Source organism: Saccopteryx leptura, chromosome X, assembly GCF_036850995.1.
Source record: "Saccopteryx leptura isolate mSacLep1 chromosome X, mSacLep1_pri_phased_curated, whole genome shotgun sequence".
NCBI lineage: Eukaryota > Metazoa > Chordata > Mammalia > Chiroptera > Emballonuridae > Saccopteryx > Saccopteryx leptura.
In genome coordinates, this window is record NC_089516.1 from 76,775,836 (window position 1) to 76,787,941 (window position 12,106).

At 37.9% G+C, this 12,106-nt stretch overlaps 1 protein-coding gene across 1 annotated transcript in view; it reads left to right on the forward strand.

The window, feature by feature from the left end:
* APOOL (apolipoprotein O like) overlaps nucleotides 1-12,106 on the forward strand; it is a 74,302-nt gene that overhangs the window by 30,373 nt on the left and 31,823 nt on the right. The window contains exons 3-5 of the mRNA XM_066356319.1: nucleotides 2,881-3,000; nucleotides 6,260-6,314; nucleotides 7,578-7,676. Coding sequence (XP_066212416.1) covers nucleotides 2,881-3,000; nucleotides 6,260-6,314; nucleotides 7,578-7,676 — 274 coding nt within the window. The remainder of the gene's footprint in view (nucleotides 1-2,880; nucleotides 3,001-6,259; nucleotides 6,315-7,577; nucleotides 7,677-12,106) is intronic.

The following is a 12,106-nucleotide window of genomic DNA, read 5'->3' on the forward strand; positions in this document are numbered from 1 at the left end:
CTTCATATATAGTCTTTTCCCCAGTGTATTAGTTTTTAGATTTTACTCATTTTAGAGGAGAGAGTGAGAGAGAGAGAGAGAAAGAAGGGGGGAGGAGCAGGAAGTACCAACTCCCATATGTGCCTTGACCAGGCAAGCCCAGGGTTTTGAACTGGCGACCTCAGTATTCCAAATCAATGCTTTACCTACTGCACCACCACAGGTCAGGCTCCCCAATATATTTTAAATCAAACTTAGTTAACTTGTTAAAATCGGTGTGCTAAGTCCTAGGGACTATTTCCAAAGTCAAGACCCATTCCTTGAGAAATTGAGAATTTCTGGAGAAATGAAAATATAATTTACACGTGATATTTCCAAGTACTGTACTTTCATTGTGTAAAGTGAGTTATGCTTCTGTTTGCATCTATTTACATTAAAACCTCTACTAACCAAAACGCTGTATGGATGAGGTGTTCTGGTTAATTGAATCTTCTGGTAAACTTGTAGCTAACCAGAATGTTCTTTCTTAGTTCAATTCATCTTTTAAAACATCTTTTTAAAAAGTACCAATATACCCTTGCCTTATTAAATACCATCTGGTGAATATATTTGAGTATCTCTTTACTAGAAAACTCTGGGAAGGCGTGGGGTGATCATTTTTTTTAAATCACGGAATTTGCAGTGTTCAACTCTGTATAGTGACTGTTGTGTGTATATGTGATTAGCTATCACTGGATGATTCTTTTTAAAATATTTCTATAATACGAGTTTAACTCATTTTCTTGTCATTTGCTTGTTTTCACCAAAAGATAACAGGGGAGAATATTGATATTGGAGGTCTAGTTACATTCATTCAATTTAATTTAAATGTGGTTTTACAGCTTACTGAATCTAATTGTAATTTCTAATCAAGTACAAGCAAGTTGTATTTAGATACTCCATAATGAGATTGTTCTTCCTTGAATGGAGATAGAATTCTCATAGTAGTGTTGAAATATATTTTCAGCTTTATAGTGATATATTTGATAAATAAGAATTGTATATCTTGAAGGTGTACAGCTTGATGTTTTAATGGATCAATATATACACACACATTGTGAAATGATCACCACAGTCAAGCTAATTAACATATTTGTCATTTCGCATAGTTACCATTTTCTTGTGTGTGTGTATTAACACTTAGAGTTATTCTCTTAGCAAATTGCAGGTCTACAATATAGTGTTGTTAATTATAGTCACCATGCTATACATAGTAGTCAAAACACCAAGGTACTAACATAAAAACAGGCAAAAATCAATAGAACAGAATAGAGAGCTGAGAAATAAACTTGTGCCTTTATGGTCAATTAATATTGGACAAAGGAGGCAAAACATACCATGGGGTAAAGGTAGTTTATTCAGTAAATTGTGTTGGGAAAAGTGGACAGATAACATGCAAAAAAAATGAAACCAGGCAACCTTCTTACACCATATACAAAAATTATTTTAAAATGGATTAAGAACTTATATGTTAGACTGAAAATCATAAAAATCCTAGAAGAAAATGTAGGCAGTGAAATCTTGAAAGTTTCTCATAGCAATATTTTTGATATATTGTCTCAGGCAAGGTGAAAAAAAGAGAAATAAACAAATGGCACTACAGCTAGCTAAAAATCTTTTGTACAACAAAGGAAACCATCACCAAAATTAAAAGAAAAACCTCTGAATGAGAGAACATGTTCATCAATGATACATCTGATAAGAGGTTAACTTGTCAAGAGCTTATACAACTCAACTCCCTCCCCAAAAAATACAATCCAATTATAAAATGGGTAAAGGACCTGAACAGACACTTCTGCAAAGAGGACATACAGATGGCCAATAGACATATGAAAAGATGTCCAACATCACTAATCATCAGAGAAATGCAACTTAAAACTACAGAGGGATATCACGTCACACCTGTCAGAATGGCTATCATCAATAAATCAACAAACAAGTGTTAGTGAGGATGTGGAGAAAGGGGAACCCTCATGCAGTGTTCGGGGGAATGCAGACTGGTGCAGCCACTGTGGGAAGCAGTATAGGATTTCCTCAAAAATGAAACTGCCTTATGACCCTGTAGTTCCATTTCTGGGAATATATCCAAAGAAACCTAAAAAATAATTTAAAAGAATAAATGTACCCCTATGTCCATTGCAGCATTCTTTACAATAGCCAAGATTTAGAAGCCGCCCAAGTGCCCATCAGTAGATAAGTGGGTAGAAAAGCTGTGGTGCATACACACAATGGAATACTATGCTACCATAAAAAGAAAACCTTACCTTTTGCGATGGCATGGGTGGACCTGGAGAGCATTATGCTAAATGATTGAAGCCAGCCAGAGAAAGACAGGTGCCATGTGATTTCACTCATATGTGGAATCTAATGAACACAATAAACTAACAAACCACATAGAAACAGACTCAGAGATAGAGAGAGCAGACTAACAGCTGTCCGAGGGGTTTGTGGGGCTGTGTCAAAAAGCTGAAAGTATTAAGGAAGTACAAAGAAAAGCAGAAAACTCATAGACACCGATAGCAGCATGGTGATTAACAGAGGAAAGGTAGCGTGGGGCAGGAAGGAAGGATAAAGGAGGGAAATGGGGAGGGAAGGAGACTTGACTTGGGGAGATGAACACAGTAGACTGTATAGGTGATGTATTCTAGAGCTGTACACCTGACACCTGTATACTCGTATTAACCAATGTCAAGTCTATGAATTTAACTAAAATGTATATATACCATCAGTATTTTTAGTTGTTTTTTGCAGGAATGAGGAGTCCTATTCTGCTCTACTGTTGGAAAAGTAATTTCAACTATTTTATATTTTTGACCTGAAGTGGTTTTTGTTTTTGTTTTTCTTTGTTATTTTTGCCTCTAGCTTCCCATATATACTCCACCGCCTCTGCAATCTAAATATATTGAAGAGCAGCCTGGTAATTTACAAATGGGCTTTGCTTCCGTCCGCACAACGACTGGTCGTTATATTAGCTGGTGCAAGGTAAGCTTATTCTAATGGTTGTTCAGTCTGGGAGGTTTCCGATTTGTATTGCATGCTATATAGTTGTTCCAGTTCCCCATCGATATGGAGCAAACTCCCCCCGAACTTAGTGGTTTAAAACAACAACCATTCTATTAAATTTTGTGATTTTGTTAATCAGAGATGTGATTGAAGTGGAGCCACGTGATTCTTCTGTTGCATGCGTTGTTCACAGAGGTGACTCAATGGCAACCATCAGGTGACTGGGCTGATTGGCAGGGACCAAGCAGCTTCACGGTCAGCTCTGTCAACTTGTCTGTCCCCTATGCTAGAAGACTGGCCTCAGCTGGGAATGTTGACTAAAGGACCTACACATGGCCTCTTGTGCAAGGTGGCCGGATAACCTACATGGGCAGTTCAGGGCTCCCACAGACAAGGTTACAGGAGGCCCTATGCAGGGTTAGCCCAGTTTCTCACCAATCCTCAAGAAAGTCACTTCTACAGCATCCCATTGTTAAGTCCAGTTTTAAAGGGACGGGGAGAAATGCCACCCCTCAGTACAAGTAGCAGCAAATAATTTGTGGCCGTACTTTTCTACTGTACGACTACTTCATAGATTATAGTCCAACAAGTGCTTAGGTCACGTAGCCTGTACAAAACATTGTTTGGCCTGTCACATGAGGCTCTGGGATTACTTCTGAATTGTTTCTTATTTGACAAAGCACAGTTTTTACTTGTTTCATTTTAGCTCATAAAACCAATCTGACTGTAGTCAGCTATTGGGCAAAATAGAATTCACTTTATTTTACTAGTTAGCCTTCAGTCAGCGGTACCCAGCAGTAGGGCATGGAATAAGTTGCTGCAATGCTAATGTTTCATTATCGTGTTGGCATGTGTCAGCGTCCACATTGCCGGTGTCAACGTCATAATGATTATATTGCTACTGTTGTTTTCCTAATTCAGACCTAATAGCTACACAGGTTTACTTCCAGTGTAGCCTCTCCAATTGTGAACCTGTGTGCTTTCTTTCTAATCCATTCTTTAACAAAAGAAAATTCTAAATGATCTGATTGAAATACCAAATTCATTTTAGCCATTCCAGATGATATTTAAAACATCTGCTGAATATGTGGTGTTATTTTTGAAAACTTGTGCCTGTCAAATAATTCTTATAGCACTAGTTGAACTGCGTACACATTTGTGATAGTTTCATCTCAGAGGGAAATGTCTTAACTAATTAGGGTCTGAATCATGCCAGCGATTAGATGATTCACACTTTAATCTCCGGAGACCTAATTTTCCTTACTGTTCTCAAAGTTGTTTTCAATGAGGTAAATTGTTCCTGAGAGATACTTAAATGGCTATTACAGCTATCACCCAATTTAAGGCTAGAAGAACTTTATATTCTGTTAATATGCTGAAATAATTAGGTTGAAGAAGGGCACTTTGGAATGCGTTTCATCTTTGATGCAAAGAATGTTCCTTCTCTAATTTTCCTCTTACAATGTAATATAATTTTTTAAAAATTACTTCTGAGTCAAATTACATTCTGCATTAAACTTAGAACCATGTAGAGCAAATTCAGTTTCTACTCCAACTCCTTGATGATGTTTTGAAATTTAGAGAGCAGTGTCCCCTAGTGGTAAAAGTGAATTCCTAAACACAGCTAAGGGAATTTTTTTCAGAAGTGACAGTTACAAGATTTCCCAATTAACTTGTCAATAGGTATTATATGAAGGTGAAATTTTCTCGGGCGACAGTCCCTAAAGAGAAGTAGCTCAGTGGCAGTCAGGGACTATGCTGGCTCCTACAGCCGGAAACCACAGTGAACAGAATCAACCGTGTGGGTCTGAGCAACATAAAAATATCTGAGACAAAATTACTAATACCAAGATATCTCAATAACAATAACTTATTCCTTTCCCATCTAATATACTTATTTCTATTTTCTTTGCATTGAAAAAAGTGTTTAATCCCATGGTTTGTTAGCATCTATTCTAAAGGAGACCATATATTTAGATTGTGTTTTCTGGTTCCTTCAATGGAGTACAGCACAGCTATGGGTAGTTATAGTGGATAAGTCATTTCATGCTTCATTTTTCTCCAGATGTAATTGAGATAGTGCCTATCACTCAATAAATGTGTTTAACTATTTTTTTTTGCATTAAAATAAATTAGTTGGAATCAGGTAAGAGGAAAAAAATTTGATTTAAAGCTTTAATCCCGGCCCTGGCCGGTTGGCTCAGCGGTAGAGCGTCGGCCTGGCATGCGGGGGACCCGGGTTCGATTCCCGACCAGGGCACATAGGAGAAGCACCCATTTGCTTCTCCACCCCCACCTCCTTCCTCTCTGTCTCTCTCTTCCCCTCCCGCAGCCAAGGCTCCATTAGAGCAAGGATGGCCCGGGCGCTGGGGATGGCTCCTTGGCCTCTGCCCCAGGCGCTAGAGTGGCTCTGGTCTTGGCAGAGCGACGCCCCGGAGGGGCAGAGCATCGCCCCCTGGTGGGCAGAGCGTCGCCCCTGGTGGGCGTGCCGGGTGGATCCCGTCGGGCGCATGCGGGAGTCTGTCTGACTGTCTCTCCCCTTTTCCAGCTTCAGAAAAAATAAATAAATAAATAAATAAATAAATAAATAAATAAATAAATAAATAAAATAAAGCTTTAATCCCTCCATGGGTTAATTAATCTTGGTTTATAGACAATATATGTGGCTATTTAAAAACAGGATGGATACTAGCCTGTGTGGGGTGATTTCTATCCTGAAATAAATGTCTTAATTAGGTTTTTTTTCTTCATTCTAATGAGCACTTTAAAAAGGGAGATGAACTTTTCTTTAGGCTTTTTGTTGTTTTTTTCTCCACAAATCATTAAGATGTTGCTGCTGCATCTTTATTAATCAAATCTTGCTTCTAAGCTAAAATCTACCTGTCTTTATGCTTTCTTTAAATTCCAGTCAGTTTTCTAGGCCATTATAAAATCAGATGATAAATCTTTGTGTTTCTGCAATAATTTTTTATATGAGCTGTTCTTATTATTTTATAAGCAGTCCTTTACTTATATAAGGAAAATAGTCAACAAGTATTAGCCATGTTAAAGAGAGTGAAAACCAAGAACTGAAGAGAAGCGACGTTCAACAAATGTCCTGACACAGAATGAATAGGGAAATTCAATTTGGGTGCAATGCTAAGTCAACGTTTTAGTTAAATCTGAGCGATGTCAACTGTTTGATTTAATTATCAGCATTTTCAAAAATGTAAATATCCTTTTTCCCATTTTTGCGTAGGGTGTTTATGTCTTTGTGAAAAATGGAATAATGGATACAGTACAATTTGGAAAAGGTAGGTGGGCGAACCATTTATAATTAGGAATGTTCTGTTTTCTTTTTACCTTGTGAGGTTTTTAATGTGAACAAAATAAGCATGGTATCTCCTCCATTGTCTGTTTTAACAACTGTAAGGATACTTTGCATAGCAGTTTATGATAATAATAAATAAAGCAATAGTACCTATAATTTTTTGGCTATAATTGTATGCTAAGTATTTTGCGTAATTTATCTAATTTAGTTGGTATAGCAGTTTTGTGACGGTTAGTATTCTACTTATTCCCCTTTTACAGATGAGGAAAATTGAGCTTTAGAAAGACTGAGTTGGTTACCAAAGCTGCATATCTTGTAAGTGGCAGCATCTGCACTGAGACTCTTTTAGATTATATCCTCATAATGTATTTGGCCTAAGCCAATTGTCAAAATGAGTATAGGGAGGACACAGAGATCAGCTAAAATGTATAAGTCTCCGTGATACTGATGATAATATATATATATATATATATATATTATCATCAGTATCACGGAGACTTATTATCATTATATATTATCATTATGTAACATACATGAGAATTAAGTCCAGATTATATTCCTCATCCATCTTGAGAAATATGATTAAATAAGTGATTGCTTTTAAATAATTAGTTAGCATAGAGGAATGTGGTTTTGGACCACAGAGAACCAATACAATTTAAATATCTAAAAAGCCAAGAGATCGAGACTTCTGCCCACTCTCCATCTTCTTTTTCTCGAGATTCACTCTTCATCCTGAACTTCTTGGTTTAACCAAGATCAACAGCAGCTCTGAGGTTACGAGGCAGTAGTGCCCTGGAGGGCCCAGTAGCTGCATGTGTCTTTAGACTGTTATTGAAAGTTGCCTATAAAGTATCTATTTTAAGTCTTACCAGATCCTACCACTGTTTGAGCAAATAAAGCCAGAATCATTTCTTTGATAGGTATACAAAATTTATACAATCAGGAATTGACTTTAGAGTAATCCATATTATGGTATGGACTCTCGCATTGTAGTTCATGGAAGAGTAATAGTGGCTTGTATTATTAAGGAAACAAATATCATGAAATTAGCTTTGGAAGGAAGATTAATTTTGTAGTAAGTAGCTATTATAACTAGCTTTTTGCTGCTCAAGTCATTATTCTGTTTAGCTTTTTTGAAGTGTTTAAACCATCTGCTATTATGTCTAACTTTTTTGCACTTTATCTATATAGAATGTCCAGTTGTAATAAGTCATTTATATTCACTTTTAACTGATTTCTTGAGATGCATATGTTTATCTGAAGAATCCACCACGAGATTTTCTTCCGAAGCTTGGAGTGATTACAGTTTCAGGGTTGGCTGGCTTGGTTTCAGCGAGAAAAGGTAGGATTTAAAAAAATATATGTATACTCTTTTTCAACTTTGTTATATTAATTTCTGAATTATATTGTCAAAGCAAAATCTCTTATCCTTTATTGAATATTATTAGGATAAGCTACCTTTAAATATTTAAATTATATAATAGGGCACAATTACTCTTAAAAACTTTTAGTGTTTTCAAGAATATAGCTATTCCAAAAGATGTTCAACATTATTACTTGTTAAAAACACAAATGAAAACCATAAGGAGATACCACTACACACCTATTAGAATGTCTAAAATTAAAAAGACTGTGTCTTGGCTGGATAGCTCGGTTGACTAGAGCATCGCCCCGAAGGGTAGAGTATGCTAGTTCAATCCCCAATCAGGGCACATACAGGAGCAGTTTGATGTTCCTGTCTTTCTCTCTCTCTCTCTCTCAAATCACTAAGATAAACATTTAAAAAACCCACTAACTATACCAAGTATATTTGATAATGTTGAGCAACAGAAACTCTCATTCACTGTCGGTGGGAATACAAAATGATACAGTCATTCTGGAAAATAGTTTGAGAAAACTTTGTCACAAAGTTAAACATACACTTACATTGAGACCCAGTAATCCCACTCCTGGAGGTTTATCCAGGAGAAATGACAAACCTCTATCTACCACAATGGACAAACAACTCTTCATCGTCATCTAAAATTGGGAACAAATGTCATTCACAATAAACTAGCTGGGCACATCCACACAAAGGAATACTGCTCGGGCAACAGGAGGAATAACACTGACACATGCAGCCATCTTGATAAATCTGAGTTAAAGAAGCCATTTCAGGAAAGTTTAATATTGTATGATTCCATTTTAGTGGCTTTCTCAAAGAGACAAAACTACTGTGACATAGAACAGGTCTGTGGTTCCCAGAGGTTAAGAATAGGGAGAAGGTATGAATAAAAGTGATAGCATGAGTTATTTGTAGGGACAATAGAGCTGTCTATATGCTGATTGTCATGGTGGTCATAGAGCTCTATACATCTATTAATTTGGAGAGACTATACACCAAAAAAGTTGAATTCCCTGTATTACCATTTTAAAATAAAATATTTAAAACTACATAGCTATCCTTATGAATATTGTAATTTCTCATTTTCTTTCTCATTTTCTAGATAACTGTTTTTTTAAAGATCTTAATAGTCTCTAGCTGTCAAAAAGAAAAAGGTCTTTAGAATTTTATGATAATATAAAAATGTGTACTAACCACTCAAACTACTTCTCCCTGCTTAGTCATGACAACCAATTTCCTGGAGGCTATATTAAGGATCTGAGACAGAGATACTGACGTCTGAGAAAAAAAATATATTTGTTCTTGGTTCCAAGATTGCTGGAACTGACATCAGCCAACTCAAAATGCAGTTTGGAAAGTAGACAGCTCACTCGCTACTTTGAGCACATGGGACTTGGATGTATTTGATTTCTTTTCCCCATCATTGCACTCTTATCTCTACCAAAGTTGTCCTTTCCAACTATACTACTTTTGTAAAGTATCCCCAAGACCAACTCAAGATCTTTCTGTTAGCTAGGAAATCTCAGAGGGCTCAGGGGTCAGGCATGGTCAGATTCATGGCTCAGGTTTGTTACAAGGAAAGGATGCAAAGTAAGTCAACAGAGGGAAAAGGCACACAGGGCAGAGCATAGAGGAAACCAGGTACCGGCCCCCAAGAGTCCCCTGCTCGGAGTCATATGAGATGCACTTAATTCCCCTCTAATGCCTGACCAGACGGTGGCGCAGTAAGCATCGGACTGGGATGCAGAGGACCCAGTTTTGAGACCCCGAGGTCGCCAGCTTGAGCGCGGGCTCATCTGGTTTGAGCAAAGCTCACCAGCTTGGACCCAAGGTCTCTGGCTCGAACAAGGGGTTACTCGGTCTGCTGAAGGCCTGCGGTCAAGGCACGTATGAGAAAGCAATCAATGAACAACTAAGGTGTCACAACGAAAAACTGATGATTGATGCTTCTCATCTCTCTCCGTTCCTGTCTCTCTGGCCCTATCTATCCCTCTCTCTGACTCTCTGTCTCTGTAAATAAATAAGTAAATATATAAATCCCCCGCAAATGACTTGACAACACATGTGAGATGTCAACCAGAGAAGCTCATCAGAGGCTGAGTGACCAAGGTTATTCCTGAAGGCTGGTCCCATAAGTACTGGCTGTCGAGCATCTACCCAGATTCCAGGCTCCCCGAAGGAAAGTAGTTCATTGTGAACCACGTTACTTGCATGAACCATTTAGCGTTTTCTGCCATTGTAGGGAACTAATTACCAATCACATTCCCAGACGCCAGCCAAGAGCCAGCCTCACATGCAGGCCTTTGTAGGAATGGCAGTGTTGGCCGTACTCTGCTGATTCTTTTTCTGCACACGGCTGGACACCTCGCTTTCATAAACATGGGGTGAATTTTGTATTTGCCCGTCTTCCACCTGTGGCTGTAGAGCTGTCTCAGGCAATGCTACTGCCTCTCCTCAGTCAAGCCCTCAGATGTGGTTCTCTGATCAGCAGCCATTTTGGTCACCTTCCATTCATTCTGTGTCCACAACTCAATTGTCAGTCGTTGTCCCCCAACTAAATTACATTAGTTTGGAAGTCACAGTTCCGAACCAGTCTAGAATCTGATATCAGTTAACTTTCTGCTTGATTTGACCAATTTTAGTTCTTAAACTATCCCTAACTCAAGTATACCTAATCAGCTAGAAAACCTATATGAACTATAAGAACATTACAACATTTTAAGTCTAGTATATATATATATATATATACATGTCATCTAATGACCTTGTATTTTCCATATAGCTAATGTCAGTGGCTCCTTATACCCCATTTTTTTATTCTAACACTGTGAACTACTGCTAATTGAATACATATTCAAAATGTCTACTAGGAAAAAATTGAAAACCGGATCACCATATGTAACAGTAAGACTCAAATATTCAATTTTAAAAGAAATGTGCCAAAATGTATTAGTTCTCAGTGAGAAGCTGATGATCCATTTAAGGGGAAATGTTCCTTCAATCATTCACAATATCTCCAAATGTCAGAGCTAGAATAATATAGTGTTTCTCAAACTTCAGATCTTAACTTTAGTAAAGTAAATTAAGTAAATGTTAGAAAAATAAACATGTTGATCTCGGGAAGTATTTTATGAAAAATAAAATAAAGAATCGCAAATATCAGAGTGTTTTGTACTTAGTATGGGTAACTGTCCTGAAACTTTTGTTTCAGTGGGAAAGGAGAGACAATGAGAATGTGTGTGTGAGAGAGAGAGAGAGAGAAGGGAGAGAGAAAGAGAGAGCTAGCCCATAGGTGATTTTAAATTTTGTTCTTTAATATGAGTCATGGTCAAAGATTGAAAACTTGGTTGAGTCTGACTCTGTTATACTACAGATTTCAGATAGAGATCCAGAGAAAGGAAACCCTAAGTGGTTTCATAGCACATAGTGAATAGCTGCTAGTCAGTGGCTGTATCTAGAGACCTTTCCTGCTTAGGGGAATAGGGTTCTTGAACTCAAATGAAGTTTATTCCATTGTAGACTAGCCTTTCACATTAAGTAGAGAAAAGATGAATGTCAGTCTTTTTGGTATTTAAAATGGCATATCAGGAAAAACTGTCACCTTCCACATTTAGGAGAAGAACATTTGAGGAGTTTGGCTCAGTCAAGGGAAATTACATTAAGAGATGTTATGTCAGTACACATCAAGAACCAAACTAGAGGCTGACCAGGCAGTGGCACAGTGGATAGAGCGTCGGACCGGGACACGGAGGACCCAGGTTCAAGACCCCGAGGTCGCCAGCTTGAGCCCAAGGTCACTAGCTTGAGCCCAAGTCACTGGCTTGAGCAAGGGGTCACTGGCTCTGCTGTGGCCTGCCAGTCAAGGCACATATGAGAAAGCAATCAATGAACAACTAAGGTGTCGCAGTGAAAAACCAATGCTTCTCATCTCTCTCCCTTCTGGTCTGTCTGTTCCTATCTGTCCCTCTCCAAATACCACAAAAACCAGTCTGCATTGAAAGAAAAGTAAATTAGAAGTTGAAGCAGCTTACTTAGCCACTTCCCCCAAGCTCAGTCTGTTGTATACATGACTATAGAAGGCCTCCTACTAACAGTTACAGCAGACAAAAGAATACTGTACTACTTGTCTTCATTTTCCCTAAACTGCAAAGTTGCCTGCAAAGTTTGGCAGGTGTTTTTTCTTTAGTCTTGACTGATGTATCATTATCGCCCATTTCATTTTTAAATTAAGGTTGGTACAAGTTTCCTCAGAGAATGAAAGTACTTAGCCCCAATTAGAAATTTCATCATCTAAATTACTCATCAGATTTATAGAGTCCAAGTTACCCAGACAAGCATTTAAAGTACGTATTGATTGGCACCAACGGTCTGTTGGAACTAAGCTCTAG